The 20975-nt window shown below is 35.6% G+C and overlaps 1 protein-coding gene across 1 annotated transcript in view; it reads left to right on the top strand.

Moving 5' to 3' along the window:
* LOC111057803 (pancreatic triacylglycerol lipase-like) overlaps positions 1-20975 on the top strand; it is a gene marked incomplete in the record, with an annotated part of 80803 nt that overhangs the window by 52314 nt on the left and 7514 nt on the right. Inside the window, 1 exon segment of the mRNA XM_039419676.1 lies at positions 6-214. Coding sequence (XP_039275610.1) covers positions 6-214 — 209 coding nt within the window.

Here is a 20975-nt window from a genome sequence, read left to right as displayed (position 1 = left end):
ACGAGCGATTCGAGCACGGCACTTCGCGCAGTTTCGTGGTGACCCACCCGGAGGAGGTGGGCGAGGTGCGGAGGGTGGAGCTCTACTGGGAGTACGACATGGACGTGCTGCAGCCACGCAGTCTGTGCTTCCTCTGGTGCAACGATCACCTCTACGTGGCCAGTGTGCACGTTGCCATGGCAACCTCGCCACACGGCGCCGCCGCCGTCAGAGAGTCAGTACCGCCAAATTCAAATTTCGTGAGAATCACGTATGTGAATGCGTATATGTGCAAGTGCACGTCAGATTATGCATGAGCCGAAAAACAAAAACTGGAAAGTGCCATTGAAACACGCAGTAGCGTTCCAGAAAAAAATTTCGGGGGGGATCATAACATTGGAGTAGAAAGCACCTGAACTTTGAGGGAGACACCGGGGGGTTTGATTGATTGATTGAGTCTTTATTTATGTAGATTACAATATACTGGCTTATACACTTATATACAATAGCTTACAATACAGCAAAATTATAGATGAATTTACATAATATAGACTAAGAAAATAATTATTGAACTGTATATGATATGAAAAAGCAATTTGTAATATAATAACTATAGATAATAATTATATTGTTATGCATCGACATAAATTGGCAGAGCTTTGGACATATCAATGTCCATTCTTCGGAAGAATTTAAAAATATCCTCCCCACTAACTCTCTACCAAAACGTTAATTTCATTATTGAAACCACAGATAAAATAAGTCCTATAATGCCAAGCACATAAATATATATTATTATGAATAGGGAGCAAGAAGAACCAACGCCGTTGTTTTTAAGACTGTGATGAGTCAATACGGCAACACTGTAATTATATATCTATGTATCGCGCGCATATATTCATCAGTTGGTTGTGGAAACGATTCAAGCGACTCTGGTGCAAACGGTGGAACTATGCCATTGCCAGGGACTGTTGAAACTAAGGATTTATTTATCAATGGAAATATTGTAAAAGTAGTTTCTACCGTGGACAGGAGGGACACATCCCCCTAATATTTGAAAAAAAATGTTCCCCCCCCCCAAACCAATGTGAGTTTGAATACTCAAGTAAAAATCATGTAAATTTGAAAAAAAATGTTAATAAAGTTAAAAGGGGGTGTGGGGGGTACGGAAACCCCGCACCAAAGGTGGGTCCGGGGGTCCTCCCCCGGAAAATTTTGAAAATATACCTTCAATTTGGTGCGATTTTACTCAATTTCCACTTGAAAACTAACATTCCCTTCAAGTTTTTTTGGTGATCAGTAGACCACGTATTATTTCGATTGTTCCTTGAAAATGTCATAGGCTTATGGGTTCTCTCGATTAATAAATAGAATGAAATGGAGTAGAATTTTATTAGTCATTCAACTGTTAATAAATAGTGATTTTGTAAAAGGCCTACTCATTATTAGATAAGAAGCTAGAATGCTTAAACTTTGGCTCCAATGAAGCACTATTTCAACCAACTTTATAGGTTTAGTTTTAACTTTATTAACAATTTTTTTCAAATTTACATGATTTTCACTTGAGTATTCAAACTCACATTGGTTTGGGGGGAAACATTTTTTTTTCAAATATTAGGGGGATGTGTCCCTCCTGTCCACGGTAGAAACTACGCCCGTCCACCATAAACGGAGTACTCTATAGAAGAAGCTGTTGGAGCTTTGTTTAAGAATATTCATGGAACTGAATAAACTATAATCAACTATAAGCTATATTGAATTTCTTCATAATAAAGATGGTAAAAAGTTAACTAACTTTGAAGTGCTATCTGTAGTTTCTCTATCCCCTGCTATCTAGTCCCTACACAAAAATGAAAGGAGTCATTCTATTCTATTCTACACACTAGACCACTCACTTTTTATAAGAAAAAGCTCATTGCTATTGCAGTGCTATTCTCTCATCCCTTATATATTTCTTGACTTACATAGTACAATATAACGAAAATATGGCATTAGATGCTAATTTTTGTGGCTGAACCAGCCACAAAAAATTCAGGTTCCATTTCGGGGGAGGAGGGGTAGATCCCATATCCCCCCCCCCTGGAAACGCCACTGGAAACACGTTGTGACTGCTAACACTAAACGCAACCAGCAAGTGCACGCGTTCAGTGTGGGTGTTTCCATTGCTCTTTCCAGATTTTGTTTCTTATCTGCAAGCTTGGTCACGCATACAAGCGGGCACTTGTACATATACCTATACCATACGCATGCAATGTGATCACACAGTCACTAAAATATTCTTTTCCTCCACCTACTGTCAAAAGTACTTACTTTACTCCCTGAAACATGATACTAAAGTGTCACTTTTTGCTCTCGGTACTAAAAAACAGAAAAACTCCCTAGGGAGTAAAAGTGACTCCATTTAAATACATGGGAAGCATCTCTATTTTAAAAACGTACATTTGGAATAGGTCAGAAGGTCTAAGCTCAGATGAGGAAGCATATAGAGTAGTCATTATCAACTAAATTCAATACCTCAACCAGACATTTGATCGATATATAACATTTATGTTTGTATGCTGAAATTATTATTACAAACTTCATATCACTATACTAGAAAATTTTTAATTTTTTTTCTTTTAATCCATGTTATTCAAAATACCAGCCAACGAATATTACTTATTAACTAATCAAATTTGAAACGGGAACTTCATCATAGCTGTAGTTGTGGCTGTCATTGTTGTTACAACTTTAGCCGACAGATAGTGCTGTCGGAGGAGAACTGTGATTACAAGCCAGCTGTTTCTGTTTACTTTTTAGACTATCTTGTAACACATTGTTTGGTCACATACGTTTTTAAAAATTATTTCATTTGCAGTTTTTATAAAAATGTAGGTGGAGGAAAAATGTTGTGTATATCATGAGTGAAAAATGTTTTTTCTCCCTCAGGAAAATTGTTGCCCTCGGCTTCGCCTCGGGCTTCAAACTTTCCCCTCAGGGAGAAAAAACAGCACTTTTCACTCTAGATATACAAATAACTATTACAAAAGAATCCCACTCATCTAATACACAAGTCAGTGTAAATAATGAGAACAGAGTCGCTGATTCTCTGTAACCACCGCCTCCTGTATTAATTTAATTCTGTATTATTATTCTGTTTATATATTTGCTTCTGTGCTAACTCAATTTAAAGCAGGTTAAACGTATGATAATCTTATCTCCTGCTCCCACTGGCGAACAAGAGTCATCTTATGCCAGTGTTTTTTTTTTCACTTACCGTTCATTACTATACATTTTGGTTGGATTGTGTTTGTCATGTTGAGCTTTGTTTGATTTATGTATGTCTACTTATGAGTGTGGAATAAATTTTAATTTGAATTGGGTGGGATTCTTCTGTAAAGAATATATTTTAGTTATGTTCACATCATAAAATCAGTGGAAATGAGGGTTGCCAAATTTATTTAACCACTGCCTTCTCTATTAGAAGAGTGGGGTTGTTCTATTTATATTCAATTCCTATATTTTGTAAAGGTGCGTACAGACTTTCGCTCTGCTCCGCAATCGAACGTCACTCGAGCAGATCGATTGATGATCGACCGGGGAGCAAGAGTGGAACGCGAGAAGAACTAACATCTCTCGTAACGTTCATGATCGGAGCGATCGCGGAGCGAGGGCGGAGCGTGTTGGAGGCGCGTATATCTGTACGCACCTTTAGATTCACATCAAGGTACCTAGAATACATGTATTCTAGGTAGGCCTACATTGAGTCACATTATAAAGTCAATGGAAAACATAGGACCAATACTCTGCAACCACCGCCTTATTGAAGGGGTATCTGGTACATCCTATACATACAGAGTGTCCTGTGAAAGCGTAACAACAACAGAAGACCATAATATTATCCATAAAATTTGTAACAAAAAAATGCTTATTAAAATTTTCTAATATCGATCTTATATATAGTTTTCGAGATGTATAGATTTTTAGGTATTTTTGACAAAATCAATAACTAGAAAACTATCTGTAGAAATTTTATTCTAAGAATACGGTTGGAAAGATGAAGAAATTTCTTATAAGATTCATATAATTGAGCCAGTCGAATTTAACGAGGCAGTTTATATGTTATTAGGCTGACCAATACAGACTCTGGTACAGGATTATCGAGTTGACCTACATATAATTTTGTTCCTTAGTTTGACTTTTTGAACTTTTTATGAACGCTCAAACTGTATGAAATTTGGCTTTGATCTCAACGAGACAGTGTACTTTTCTCAAATTTGAGCGCTCATGAAAAGTGATTGATTACTTGATTTCTTGGAATATCATTTCTTCGGGAATTTATCCATTTTTTACTTTCCTTGCCCTACTACATAGGAAGGAAAGTATTGCTTTCCAAAAAAATTAAGGTACCCAATTCAAGTTTTCTATACGTTTCAAGGTCCCCTGAGTCCAAAAACATGATTTTTGGGTATTGGTCTGTGTGTGTGTAAGTGTGTATGTGTGTATGTGTGTGTGTATGTCTGGGAACACGATAACTCCATTCCTAATAACCGATTGACTTGAAATTTTAAACTAAGTCCTTATACCATGAGGACCCGACAATAAGAAATTTCATAAAATTCAATTCAGATAGCGGAAAAAATGGCGGATAATTACTAAAAAACCATGTTTTTCACGTTTTTCTCGAAAATGGCTCTAACGATTTTCTTCAAATTATACCATGTATAGCTATTTATAAGCCCTATCAACTGGAATAAGTCTCATTTCAGGGAAAATTTCAGGAGCTTCGTAATATTCTTGAGAAAAATGGCGGTTATGACTAAAATACCATGTTTTTCACGGTTTTCTCGAAAACGGCTTCAACGATTTCCTTCAAATTTATACCATGGATAGCTATTTATAACCCTATCAACTGACATAAGTCTCATTTCAGGGAAAATTTCAGGAGCTCCGTAATATTCTTGAGAAAAATGGCGGATTTGACTAGAAAACCATGTTTTTCACGGTTTTCTCGAAAACGGCTCCAACGATTCCTTCAAATTTATACCATGGATAGCTATTTATAAGCCCTATCAACTGACATGAGTCTCATTTCTGAGAAATTGCAGGAGCTCCGTAATATTCTTGAGAAAAATGAAGTTACTAAAAACCATGTTTTTCACGATTTTCTCAAAACGGCTCTAACGATTTTTTTTCAAATCTATACCCTGTATAGTTATTTATTAGCTCTATCAACTGACATGAGTCTTTTTCCTGGGTACTAATGGGGGTCCACCCAATCCTTGAGAAATGGACTTTGTAACCTCCTTCTGTGCATGAGATAGGTAGGTACACGGTTTTTACTTTTTCTTCTTCCATATACCGTGGGTACGGTAGGTAGAGCAGTTTATAAAAAAACACAGTCATAGTCAAGATATTTCATCTGTAGACAGCTGTTTTGACGAATTTCAAAAAAAATCATCGAATTTCACATTTACATAAAGGAAAAAGTACTCTGAAAACAATTGTATATACACATATACAGTAGTCTGATCGTAGTTGCAAATATGTTGCCGTCAATCGTCATTATGTTATTCCCCTAAATTATTCTCGTTTGATAATGAGGCTTTAGTTCAATGAGCAAGGAAGTTGTGTGAGTGTACCACACCAGATTTTTTACTTTCCTTGCCTACTACCATAGGTAAGGAAATTATTGCTTTCCAAAAAAATTAAGGTACCCCAATTTCAAGTTTTCTATACGTTTCAAGGTCACCTGAGTCCAAAAACATGATTTTTGAGTATTGGTCTGTGTGTGTGTATGTGTGTGTGTGTGTGTATGTGTGTATGTCTGTGAACACGATAACTCCATTCCTAATTAACCGATTCACTTGAAATTTTAAACTTAAGGTCCTTATACCCTGAGGACCCGACAATAAGAAATTCAATAAAATTCAATTCAAGATGGCGGAAAAATGGCGGATAATTACTAAAAACCATGTTTTTCACGTTTTTCCTCGAAAATAGGCTCTAACGATTTTCTTCAAATTTATACCATGGATAGCTATTTATAAGCCCTATCAACGGCATAAGTCTCATTTCAGGGAAAATTTCAGGAGCTCCGTAATATTCTTGAGAAAAATGGCGGATAATGACTAAAAAGCCATGTTTTTCACGTTTTTCTCGAAAACGGCTCCAACGCTTTTCTTCAAATTTATACCATGGATAGCTATTTATAAGCCCTATCAACTGACATGAGTCTTATGTATGAGAAAATTGCAGGAGCTCCGTATATCTTGAGAAAATGACAGTTACTAAAAAACACCATTTTTTCACGATTTTCTCAAAAACGGCTCTGACGAATATTTTGAAATCCATACCCTGTATAGTTGTTATTAGCTCTATTAACTGACATGATCTTTTTCCTGGGTACTAATGAGGGGTCCACCCAATCCTGAGAAATGGACTTTGTAACCTCCTTCTCGTGCATGAGGTAGGTTGGTACACGGTTTTTACTTTTCCTTCTTCCATATACCGTGGGTAGGTAGAGCAGTTTATAAAAAGAACACAGTCATAGTCAAGATATTTCATCTGTAGAACAGCTGTTTTGACGAATTTCAAAAAAAATCATCGAATTTCACAATTTACATAAAGGAAAAAGTACTCTGAAAACATTGTATATACACATATACAGTAGTCGGATCGTAGTTGCAAATATGTTGCCGTCAATCGTCATTATGTTATTCCCCTAAATTATTCTCGTTTGATAAGAGGCTTATAGTTCAATGAGCAAGGAAAGTTGTGTGAGTGTACCACACCATATTTTTTACTTCCTTGCCCTACTACCATAGGTAAGGAAAGTATTGCTTTCCAAAAAAATTAAGGTACCCCAATTTCAGTTTTCTATACGTTTCAAGGTCACCTGAGTCCAAAAACATGATTTTTGAGTATTGGTCTGTGTGTGTGTATGTGTGTGTGTGTTGTGTATGTTGTATGTCTGTGAACACGATAACTCCATTCCTATTAACCGATTCACTTGAAATTTTAAACTTAAGGTCCTTATACCCTGAGACCCGACAATAAGAAATTCAATAAAATTCATTCAAGATGGCGGAAAAATGGCGATAATTACTAAAAACCATGTTTTTCACGTTTTTTCTCGAAAGGCTCTAACGATTTTCTTCAAATTTACCATGGATAGCTATTTATAAGCCCTATCAACTGGCATAAGTCTCATTTCAGGGAAATTTCAGGAGCTCCGTAATATTCTTGAGAAAAATGTCGGATAATGACTAAAAAGCCATGTTTTTCACGTTTTTCCTCGAAAACGGCTCCAACGATTTTCTTCAAATTTATACCATGGATAGCTATTTATAAGCCCTATCAACTGACATGAGTCTTATTTATGAGAAAATTGCAGGAGCTCCGTAATATTCTTGAGAAAAATGACAGTTACTAAAAAACCAATTTTTTCACGCTTTTCTCAAAAACGGCTCTGACGAATATTTTGAACTCCATACCCTGTTAGTTGTTTATTAGCTCTATTAACTGACATGAGTCTTTTTCCTGGGGTACTAATGAGGGGTCCACCCAATCCTTGAGAAATGGACTTTGTAACCTCCTTCTCGTGCATGAGGTAGGTTGGTACACGGTTTTTACTTTTTCTTTCTTCTTCCATATACCGTGGTATGTAGAGCATTTTAAAAAGAACACAGTCATAGTCAGATATTTCATCTGTAGAACCTGTTTTGACGAATTTCAAAAAAAATATCGATTTCACAATTTACATAAGGAAAAAGTACTCTGAAAACATTGTATATACACATATACAGTATTCTGATCGTAGTTGCAAATATGTTGCCGTCAATCGTCATTATGTTATTCCCCTAAATTATTCTCGTTTGATAATGGATTATAGTTCAATGAGCAAGGAAAGTTGTGTGAGTGTACCACACCAGATTTTTTCAATAGGTCTAACCCAATAAGAGTTTCCATTTAAAACTGGAATTAATTTCTCCAAAATATATATTCTAAGAAATCAATTACGGTAAGTCATTTAATATGATGAATAGAATAGAATAGAATAGAATAGAATTCTTTATTGTCATTAAACACACAGTGCAATAGGCATAGTCATCAGGAAACATAAAACATACAACAATCACACAGACAAATACAAAATAAAGCGTTAAACAGAAGTCAATATGGAGTCGGAACACACATCACAATAAACTTCAACAAAAAATGAGTTCTATACATAAATGATACATAAATAGATAAAGCCTATGAATATATTTAAACATTGGAATAAATCATAAAAAAAGGCTCTTCATACTCAAATCATGCCATTCTTGGAGTGAATATATTGTTTTGGATTTCAGGAACTTGTACATTACCGTATAGTTTTAAATTTTCTAAAGCTAAAGCTGCGTTTACACAAAAGTTATTAACAAAATGTTAATAACTTGATCCTCATAGATTCTATTAGATTCCATTTAGATATATGACTCGAGATTTCTGCTCCAGCATTGTTTTTTCATTTTTCAGTGGACTCGCTTACCTTTATTTTGAGTACTTATTCCTCTGTTTTCTTTCTTCCCCCCATTTCTCCCTTACCTTTTTCCCTCATTAATTCTCTTCTCTTCTTTGCCTGCCTATTACATGGGAAACCATAGTTGGCTAGGTATCTTCCTCTCTTTTTTTCTCTTCTCCAACACACCCAACCACATAGCCCATGGTTTTTTACTTTCCTTGCCCTACACTACCATAGGTAAGGAAAGTATTGCTTTCCAAAAAAAATTAAGGTACCCTAATTTCAAGTTTTCTATACGTTTCAAAGTCCCCTGAGTCCAAAAACATGATTTTTGGGTGTGTGTGTGTGTGTTGTGTGTGTGTGTGTGTGTGTGTGTGTGTGTGTGTGTGTGTGTGTCTGTGAACACGATAACTCGATTCCTAATTAACCGATTGACTTGAAATTTTAAACTTAAGGTCCTTATACCATGAGGATCCGACAATAAGAAATTCAATAAAATTCAATTCAAGATGGCGGAAGAAATGGCGGATAATTACTGAAAAACCATGTTTTCCACGTTTTTCTCAAAAACGGCTCTAACGATTTTCTTCAAATTTATACCATGGTTAGCTATTCATAAGCCCTATCAACTGGCATGTGTCTCATTTCTGGGAAAATTTCAGGAGCTCCGTCGTATTCATGAGAAAAATGGCGGATAATGACTAAAAATCCATGTTTTTCACGGTTTTCTCGAAAACGGCTCTAACGATTTTCTTCAAATTTAGACCAAGGACCATTCATAAGCCTATCAACTGGCATGAGTCTCATTTCTGGGAAAATTTCAGGAGCTCCGTAATATTCATGAGAAAAATGGCGGATAATGACTGAAAAACCATGTTTTTCACGGTTTTCTCGAAAACGGCTCAACGATTTTTTACAAATTCATACTCTGTATAGTTATTTATCAGCTCTATCAACTGGCATGAGTCTTTTTCCTGGGAAACTAATGGGGGGTCCACCCCATCCTTGAGAAATGGACTTTGTAACCTCCTTCTCGTGCATGAGGTAGGTAGAGCAGTTTATAAAAAGAACACAGTCATAGTCAAGATATTATTCATCTGTAGAACAGCTGTTTTGACGACTTTTGAAAAAATCATCGAATTTCACAATTTACACAAAGGAAAAAGTACTCTGAAAACAATATTATTATAATAATACACATATACAGTAGTCTGATCGTAGTTGCAAATATGTTGCCGCCAATCGTCATTATGTTATTCCCCTAAATTATTCTCGTTTGAGAATGAGGCTTGCAGTTCAATGAGCAAGGAAAGTTGTGTGAGTGTACCACACCAGATTTTTTATATTTGTAACATTTTATTGTGTTTTATTTGTTTCATAATTCTTTGTAATTTTGTTTTGTGTGTTTTTAATAAATTGAATTGAATGGAACTTGACAAACACATATTATGTTCATCATGTGTATGATAACGTATGTTCAATCTAATAGAATCTATAAGGATTAGTGTATTAACATTTTGTTAATAACTTTGGTGTAAAAACAGCTTTACATTTCTAGCATCTAATGGTAACTTATTAAATAATTTTATACTCATATAATCGAAGTTCATTTGAGCCTAAAGTCAATCTAGCCCGCGCTACCTGCAGCTGATACCTATGATAGCTGATAAGAGATAGACCTATCGCCTTAAAGAATGTATATTCTCGAACTTTCATGAATTTTACTACCAGCATTGGAATGACTCATTTCAAAAATTTCAAATTCTATACCTCAAAAAGAAAACATTTATAAAAAACTTTTTCCGGGGGAATCTATTCCATTTTGTTAGATTAATATCAAAAATGAATTCATCAGTAGATATTTATAGTTTACAACAGCCTGATGCACAGCCATAAGGTTGTGGGTGAAATTTTTGGAAACTTTCAACTGGTGATTTTTTATTTGGATACTATCAAGCTATCAAAATCAAACCCCCTATTTCTGGAAAATCGTTTTTGTTATTAATTTTTGCGATAACGTTAAAAATTGAAAATTGCTAAACAGATCATTTCAAATTTGGTAACGGATATATCCATGACATTTTAGGATAAATTTTATTCTTTACGATCTTGTTGTTGATTTTCAAAACTGAGGTATTCTGTGTCATTATTCAAAATTGAATTACAGTTAACAACAGTTAACAAATAACAGTTATCTGCAGAATAACTGTTTGCAGTTTCAACTGCTGATTCCACTTTGAATAAACAATAGTCTCAACTCATTGCAGAATATTAAGGCTAGTAATTTAGTCACAAAAATCTAACGATTCTCAACCAAAACTTTGCCAAGTGTGAGAGTAAACGGGAATGATTCATTTTACGAACAATCCATAATATATTATTATTTATATAATATATAAATTATTCATTGGGAATAATTTGAGACGTGAAAAGAGCTAGAATGTTAGGGATGAACATGGAGTCCAAAAATATGTTGATAGTGAAATAAACAGACAAGGAAAATTATTAGAACAGAAAATAGACTATTATTATTGTCTTATCTGAAATGTCAATACCATCATAATTATGTTCAAGTTTGCTTCTTATTACCAAAGTAGGCCCTACGCCATGTTGTAATCAGGATGACTAACACAGTAAAGGCACAGTTATTATAGTTCTACCCTCAGGCTAATATTTCTTCCGGCATTCAGTTTGATTTCTCCTATGGAATTTTGTAGGTTGTCTGTTGCCCAGATTTTTACTTTCCTTGCCCTATTACCATAGGTAAGGAAAGTATTGCTTTCCGAAAAAAATTAAGGTAACCCAATTTCTAAATTTCTATACGTTTCAAGGTCCCCTGAGTCCAAAAAATTGGTTTTTGGGTATTGGTCTGTATGTGTGTGTATGTGTGTGTGTGTGTGTGTGTAAAGGTGCGCACAGACTTTCGCTCTGCTCCGCAACCGAACGTCACTCCAGCAGAGTGATTGATGATCGACCGGGTAGCAACAGTGGTTTGACCGGGGAACGCGAGAAGATCTAACATCTTCCATAACGGTCATGATGGGTGCGTGGGTGGAGCGACTGTGGTTCGATGGAGGAACGAGGGCGGTACGAGGGCGGAGCGTGCTCGGTGCGGGTTGGAAGTGCAGATATGTGTACACAGCTTATGAGTGTAGGCCTATGTGCATCTGTCTACACGATAACTCATCTCCCAATAAACGGAATGGCTTGAAATTTGGAACTTAAGGTCCTTACAATATAAGGATTCGACACGAACAATTTCGATCAAATGCAATTCAAGATGGCGGATAAAATGGCAAAAATGTTGTCAAAAACAGGGGTTTTCGCGATTTCCTCAAAAATGGCTCCAACGATTTTGATCAAATTTATACCTAAAATAGTAATTGATAAGCTATATCAACTGCCATAAGTCCCATATCTGTAAAAATTTCAAGAGCTCCGCCCCATCTATGCAAAGTTTTATTTTAGATTCCCAATTATCAGGCTTCAGATACAATTTAAACAAAAAAAATCTAGTGGAAACGATTGAGCATGGACATCTCTTCAATTAATGTCCAGTAACATTTTCACCTAAAATTGAAAATAAGCTTGAAATTTGAGAAAATGTAATTATTCAATTGCAAACTGTTGTTCATTCTATCAATTCATTCACTATGAGATAGCAGATCTCGTGTGTATCCAGCGTTATTGACCTGTTACCAGCTGGCTCAGATCTTTGACTTGAGATGCGTGTTTACACTAACGTCAGGTGATCAATTTTTATAATGGCAAGGAAAGTTGTGTGAGTGCGCCACACCAGATTTTTTATAACTGCTTTCACAATTCCGTTAGAATTCTGCTGTTTGTATTATTAGAGAGATCAGCTGTTCACAAAATTCATTTAGTATTTGGTAGTTGATATTATTTCTTAAGATTCTACTGTACACCTCTGAAATTTCGTATTTTAGTTCCGCCACTTCCTACTATGACAGATTCAGCGCTGGAGAGAGTTCGTTTGGAGGAGTAAAGACATATTGGAAGTCTAGAAGTGTCTCCCCCACCAATTGACCATTGCTACAAGTGAGCAACAAAAAGGAGGGAGAAAGAAATGACAAAAACCTCTGTCTCCATTCATGATTTCTGGTTCTGGAACAATGAGTCATGTTCCAACCAAGACACGACAAAGTATATTTGGCTACTACGTTATTGAATGCTAGAAAAGGGACAAAGCTATTCTCATGAGTGCTGCTCGTATCTTGAAATGCAACATTCCAACCTATTCAGTATTGCGTTAGAACTCGTAGAGAACGGACGTATAGTGGAGTAGTTAGTAATAGTGTAGTGTAGAAGTAGTGAGTCAGCAGTTTGTTCGCCATCAAAAGTGGAACAAAAATATTGCATCGAATATCGGTCGTCGACCGCGGAATTCATGCAAGCAAAGCGACCTGCTTTTCGCGGCCGTTCTAAAGCTCGCGTTCGCATTTTCGTGTGCGTGAGTGTTGATACGAGGGCTGTTTGAAAGGTATGTTTTCAAAATATGTCTAATTTAGTGAAGCCACCTAGTATTCCTACAGAAGAGCAAAGAGAACAGGGAGCCACTAACGACAGTATGGACACCAACACCATGCTAAATACATCAGAAATCCAGTGTTCACCGGATAAATATATCAAATTAAATAAACTCGAAACTTCAACCGAGCAGGTACTTTTCATCGCCTGGAAAGAGACCGATGAGAAGAGGAAGGAATTGGAAAAGAGCAACTTGGAACTGTTAAAAAAAGTGCAGGATTTGGAAGCAAGATTTCTGAATATTGAGAAGAAGATTCACAGCTCACAGCCTACCAGCTCAGCAGCCGAGAACTACTCAACAAATGAAGAAGAATTGGCCAAAGAAACGGAATGGATCAGGACTCGTACAAAGCGGGCTACCAAGAAGAGGAAGCTTAGTACTCCATCGCCAGAAGTCAAAAATGTGTCTGCAAAAAGAATTCAACAGAACTTAAATTCTAAAACCACTGACGTGGAGAAGAGAGAGAAGAAAGAAATGCCACCACCCCCAATCATAGTGGATGGTATCAAGAATCTAGATGGACTCCTTAAGAGTTTGAAAAAAGTGTCGCCAGCTGACAAATTTAGAATAAAACTCTTGAGTAGAGAAACGTTCAAAATAAATGCAGTTGACTCCGAAACTTATCGGAATGTTACCAGAGAACTGATTAATGACGGATTTAACTGGCATTCCTATGAAGATAAGCAGTCGAGACCAATAAGAGTAATGATTAAAAAACTTCATCACTCTTGTAGTACGGACATGATACTAGAAGATTTGAAGATACGAGGATTGAAAGTTCTAGAAGTTGTAAATAAGCTTAAGTGGAAGACAAGAGAGCCATTAGATATGTTTATAGTCTCATTCAGTGCGGAAGAAAATATAAAAAAAGTTTTTGAACTTAAAATATACTTGGTTGCAAAGTGGAAGTGGAAGCACTGAAGAAGGCCAACCTGATACCGCAATGCAAACGATGCCAAGCATACGGTCACACACAAAAATACTGTAACAAGGAGCCTAGGTGTGTAAAGTGTGCAGGTAAACATCAAACAAAAGACTGTACAAAACCCAGTGATGCTTTACCAAAATGTATTCATTGCGGAGAAGCACATCCAGCCAGCTATCGAGGCTGCACTGTCGCAATCGAATTGCAAAAGATTAGAAACTCCAATAAAACAAAAAATATTCCAGATTTACGGAAGAACACAGTGAAGAATATTCCACCAAAAATCACAGAAAATACACAAACCCACAATCCAAACAATGAAAGCGCGGTTAAGAAATTAACTTTCGCCCAGATTGTCTCAAAAGAAAATAGACCAAATTGGGAGAGCCAAAAAGTGAAGTAGGAGATAACAATAATATTTTGCAGCTCATCTTGGCAAAACTGGATAGACAAGAACAAATAATCACCTCACTGCAGTCTAAATTCCAGAAGTTAGAACAAAGTAAACTACTGCAATTCAAATGATTCATTCACTAAAAATAATGGAATGGAACGCAAATGGATTGTTACAACGGCAACAGGAGTTGGAAGCAATTCTAAACATAGAAAAATAGATATATGTCTTATATCTGAGACTCATTTTACAAAGCAGTCGTTTATAAAATTCAAAGGCTATAGGATCTATCATGCTTTACATCCCAGCAATGTCGCAAGGGTGGGAGTGCCATCATCATCAGAGACAATCTACAACATCATGAACAAGTGAAACTCGAAAGTGATAGAATACAATTGACAGGTGTAGCAGTGAAAGCAGTCAATTATCATTTTGTTGTTGCAGCTATTTACTGTCCTCCCAGATATTCCATCAGAAAAGATGAATATTTATCATTGCTTGATATGTTAGGATACAAATTCATTCTTGGTGGAGATTTCAATGCAAAGCACGTGCATTGGGGATCGCGCTTAACAACACACAAGGGAAGACAGCTCTATGAAGCAATGAGAGAGATGAGGTGCGAAGCTCTTTCAACTGGTAAACCAACCTACTGGCCCACCGATACGAGGAAAATCCCAGATCTTATAGATTTTTTTCTGACAAAGAATATATCGGTAAATTATTTGCATTTAGAGGATAGTTTCGATCTAAATTCGGACCACTCACCCATCATTTTGACTCTCAGTGATTCAATTCTACAGAAGGAAAATGCTTGTCCTGCGCTAGTCAACAGCCACACGGATTGGGATGGTTTCCAAAAGATGCTGGATGAAAGAATAGAGTTGAACTCGCCATTAAGAAACGAAGAACAGATTGATCGGGAGTTAGAGAAGTTTGTTACTGATATCCAACAGGCAGCATGGTGTAATACTCCACAATTCAGAAGAAGAACCACTGGAAATAATTACCCTGCGGAAATCAGAGAAATGATTGTGGAAAAACGAAGAGCAAGAAGGAGATGGCAGCAATCACGTTCCCCTCAAGACAAAAGAGTTTTAAACAATCTAACTCAAGAACTAAGGAGAGAGATTCAATGTATCAAGAGTGAATCAATCAATAATTACTTGATAAACTTAACAGCAGAACGCAGTACAGACTACTCACTCTGGAAGGCAGCTAAAAAAATAAAAAAACCCATTCATCAATCTCCTCCTCTCAGGAAGCAGAACAGACAATGGGCAAGGAGTAGTGATGAAAAGGCACATACCTTTGCAGATCATCTTGTGAACGTTTTTAAACCAAACAACACAACTGAAGAAGACACTTTAGAAGCAGAGGAGAACATCTTACAGCCAAATCAAGAAATAATGTGTGTCACAGTAGAAGAGGTGAAAAGAGAAATAAGAAATCTGAATAACAAAAAGACCCCTGGATTCGAAATGATAACTGGCTTAGTCCTCAAGCACCTACCAAGAAAAGCAATAGTAAAATTAACACACATTTTGAATGCCTCTTTCAGACTCAAATTTGTACCAGGAATATGGAAAGTAGCAGAAGTTATAATGCTACTCAAGCCAGGTAAAGAGCCACATGAAGTATCATCATATAGGCCAATATCATTGCTACCTGTGCTTGCCAAGTTGTTTGAAAGGATTTTACTGAGTAGGCTAACACCAATAATTGAGAGACAGCACTTAATTCCAAATCACCAATTTGGCTTCAGAGTGAAACACTCAACAATAGACCAAGTGCATAGGATTGTGAATGTAATAGAGAAGAGCCTTGAAGAGAAAAAAGTTTGTTCAGCAGCTTTCCTTGATATAGGGCAAGCTTTTGATAAAGTGTGGCATGAAGGTCTTCTTTTCAAACTGAAAAAAGTGCTACCAAAGCAATTTACAGATATATTAAAATCCTATCTGACTGACAGATACTTTAGAGTCAGGCATGAAAATTCATATTCTGATTTGAAGGAAATAAAAGCAGGAGTTCCTCAAGGAAGTGTTCTAGGACCATTTCTCTACCTACTCTATACCAGCGATATTCCCAGCCTTGATGAGAATACTACAGCAACATTTGCAGACGATACAGCCATATTATCAGTAGACAGTAATATCCATATTGCAACAGAGAAACTACAGAGATCCATCAACAAAATTCAAGATTGGACTAGAAAGTGGAGGATGAAACTAAATGAAGCAAAGTCGATTCACATCAACTTCACCAATAAGAAGGACCTGCCCATACCAATAACAGTTAACAACCAAGTTGTACCATATGCCAATGATGCCAAGTATCTGGGTATGACCTTGGACGCAAAGCTTCGCTGGAAGGCCCATGTCAAGAAGAAGAGAGAGGAACTTGGAATCAAATATAAGAAGCTGTATTGGCTGATCGGTAAAAACTCCAACTTACAAATCCAAAACAAAGTACTTCTGTACAAACAGATACTAAAGCCAGTATGGACATATGGTATACAACTTTGGGGGTGTACCAAAGACAGCAACATCAATGTAATACAACGGTTCCAGAACAAGGTGCTGAGGAACATTGTGGATGCTCCTTGGTATGTCAGGAACAGCGATCTTCATAGAGACCTGCACGTCGACCTGGTGTCCACCGAGATCCAGAGGCATGCGGAGAGGCACGAGGGGCGACTGCACCAACACGACAACGTTGAGGCGATCCAGCTGCTAGACAATGGAGGGTTGGTGCGGAGGCTCAAAAGGAGGAAACCGTATGAGCTAGTGTAGTGCTTGTTCAATTAGTGTCCAGTGAAAGAGCAGAGCAGTGATTGAGTGAATCTAGCTTCTATAGTACAGTCATAAGTGTACATATTAATTAAACAATCAATATCAGTGAGAATATCTAATGAGATATTCGCTGTTAACATTTTCAAGTAGTATGTTAGGGTAGAAAAAATTAGCTCATTAGTCTCCAGACTAGATAGCTATAGTATTGTACAATAAAAAAAAAAAAAAAAAAAAAAAATTCCAACCTATTTCACACCAATTTGAACAAAATCATTGCTAGATTCTCTATTATATCAGTAGGCCTATAACTGTTATACAGTATGTATAAATCTGTTATACAAAAATAATTATTTATATTGATGACTCTTGGCCTTGTAAATGAGCGAGTAACGAAAAATCTTTCATAACAGGCATTTGTAAATTTAAAAATAAGCTAAGTTCTTGTCAGGTTCTGAATTGAAAAAAAACAAATTCAAATTTAAATAAAATTTATTTCCGTAAAATAATACATTGAAAAAATTATTAGTTTTGTAATCTACAATCAATTGTACAATTCAAGTCAAATCTAAATCAAATTTTTAGCATTACCTATAGCAATATACATAGGCTACAGTTTACAATAAATCAAACTTGCATTAACAATAAATCAATAATAAATAAATATACAAATAAAATGAAATACACTATACTGTTACTAGAACTACTATTACACTAGAAACTGAAGCTACTATTATACCCTACAACTTCAAATTTATCAATATCAGAAGAAAACTTTTCTTTGTGAGTGTTCTCAAACACAAAATGTGTGCGAGAAGTACAAACTCATTACTTGTTTTAAAATGGAAAAATTAATCTAAAAAAGTATTATTAATAATAAAAAAATAATATAAAGAAGTAATTGAAAATATATTTCTATGTATTTTAAATATATATTTCAGCGGAAGTTGAGACAGATAAGACGATAAAATATTTTGATGGTCTTCAAACAATATTACGTGAATTTTGAGAAATAATAAGCCTTACTTCTTCTTGTTCTCCTTCTTCACCTTCTCCTCTTTCTTCTCCTATTCCTCCTCCTTCACCTTCTCCTCCTTCTTTTCCCCTTATTCTTCTTCTCCCTCTTTTCCATCCACTTCTCCTCACTCTTTCCGTTCTAAATCTTCTCATTCTCCTCCTCGCTCTCACTCGTTTCTTTCTCTTTTTCTCTCTGCACAAATGCCCTTACCGGTGCAATGAACAATGAAAAATGACTTTGCTAAAAATGAAAATATTGAAATTTTGCAAAATTGAAGACACAAATATAGAATTGAACACAAACCATAACTACTACTATAAAAGGAGAAAAAGAAGAATAGTTATGTTTGTATAATTGATTGTGTTTGAGGAGATGTTGTGGTATTTCTCCATAATGGAAAATAAAAACAAATATTGTCACATTCCACTTATTTATTATTAAAACTTACATTAAAGTAATGTAAGCCTAGGCCATTATGAAACCTAGGTACATTACTTTAATGTAAGTTTACTTTAATAATACTTTAATGTAAGTTTTAATAATAATAGTGGTATGTGACAATATTTGTTTTTATTTTCCAGTTATGTTTGTGTCATCATTATTTCTTCTTACGTGCTTCTTGCGCCTCAATAATCCAATCAGGATTTCGAATTGGCATTGAACGTGTGTGTCGAGGATCAACAAGTTCCGGCAATACACAGTCCTATAAAATTTTTCACTTGTTCAAGAATCTTCGAACTCCAGAACTGCTCATCTTTGTATACAGTAACAACTTCTGTCCCCTTTGGCGACCATATACAAAATAAGCAGTACTGACGTTTCGTAATGTGGAGTTGTCCCTGTATTTGATAGTAGTAGTTATGGTTTGTGCTCAATTCGATATTTGTATCTTCAATTTTGCAAAATTTCAATATTTTCAACTTTGCTGCTTCCCTTGGGAGTAGGTCCTTTATTGTCTGAGGGCATTTGACCTCCACAATACCATGCCCATCTTCTAATAATCCATCCGGCGATGCTGCCAGAAATGGAAAATCGGCATCAATGAATAGCCCACATTTCAAAATTTTTTGTCCAGCTATCTCACTAACTTTTTTAGAGCAGCCTCCTCGTTCATCCTCCCATACTCCATTGCTCCATACTCCAGTATTATTCACTAACAAGGATTGTCTAGAATAAACAAGGCAAAACGTTTCTAAAAATGAAAACCCATAGTAACTTATCACAAATGACTGGATGAACTGTCACTGTCACGTTTCAACGAACTAATAAGTCACACATGGCATGGATATGGCAAAAGCTAGGAATTGAGAGACAGAGAGAGTGTAACAGACTTCTCATCTATTCCCCTCCCATTCCCACTCTTTCTTGTGGTCATTCATTCAATTCATTCATTGATACACTGCTGGGCAGTCTTAGTATGTAAGTAGTAGGTGGTGGGGGTTACGTTTCAACAGTAGAGCTCTCTGGAGAATAACCCTCGAACTAGGTTGGCAATGTAACGGTTCATTTTTGGTTCAAATTTGCAATTTAACGACTCAGTTTATTGCAAAACTATTAGGAATTTGAACAAAATTCAAACGGATTTAGATCTGTGTTGTTATTCTAAAGGTCACTGTATTTTCAAATTCGTTTCTCGATGCTTCTTTTCCAAAATAGCAAATTCATGTTTAAATAGCTAAAATAAGAAAAACTTGAAGAAATAATGAAATTATGAAAAGCGTATGCTCTCTGTAAAAGCATATAGTTGAGTCCTACGAACTTTCAAGGAAATAGTTCAATCCATTCTTGAGGTATGAGTGTAAGCAATATACTTACTTTTCAGCTTGTTAGGTGGGTGTGCAGTAGAATCTTAACCCTTTCTATACCAATTCAAGAAAAACAAGATGAAAAAATTATCCTGGTGTTTTAATGTTTCAAAAGAAAATGAGGAAATAATTTTTCTCACCATCCAGGGGCCCCCACGGATATGTTGTTTTAAAACAACATTGGGACATTTGGCTCATTTCAAATAATGAAATATATATAGTAAAGCATTTTAGTTTTGCATTAGAAGAATCAATGGTAAGTTCATATCATGCTTTATTCAAAGAAAGGTAAATGATTTCATCATGGAACTATTCCTAATCAATCGTTATTTCTTGATTTCAATAATATAACAATGAAAGTCATATAATAAAATACTCAAGAATAGTAAAATAAATTCTCAAAAATGTGATACACATAACCATATTTTGGTGACTACTTTATTAGCCTACATTCATAACTATCTAATACATATTTACAAAATATAAAAAAGTAAAATTGAAATTGAAAATAAGGTTTTATAATATCATAAATTTACTACTAGGCCTATATCATATTATAAATTTACTACTTTATCATATTTACTTTTTAAAACTATATTTGGTGACTAACTTATTATTGAATGAAAAAGACTAAGAAATTGTCAGCTTATTTATTATATTTATAACTATCTGATACATGTATACTTACATAATTTAAAAAGAATATAAAACTTACATAATATAATATATGAATTTTATCATCCGGTTCATCCACATCAGAAACTTCATAAATATTACCGTCCGGTATCTCAATTCCTAGAAAACTATTCAACTCATCTTCAGGAAGATTCATGATTTTGTCTAAATCTTTATTATCCAAGATTTCGTCCATTATAACGAAAAACAATCATCCACAATATTATTCAATAAACAATAATCCCATCACCACGAACGCATTTGAAAACTGAGACTCTCAGTCTGAGAGAAACACTATCACAGTGACAGTATACATACAGTATGGAAACTTGGATAGTCACAGAGAAGCTAGT

This window comes from Nilaparvata lugens, chromosome 1 (genome assembly GCF_014356525.2).
Source record: "Nilaparvata lugens isolate BPH chromosome 1, ASM1435652v1, whole genome shotgun sequence".
Classification (NCBI taxonomy): domain Eukaryota; kingdom Metazoa; phylum Arthropoda; class Insecta; order Hemiptera; family Delphacidae; genus Nilaparvata; species Nilaparvata lugens.
The sequence above is the reverse complement of the archived record's forward strand: the minus strand, read 5'-3'. Positions and strand labels throughout refer to the sequence as shown.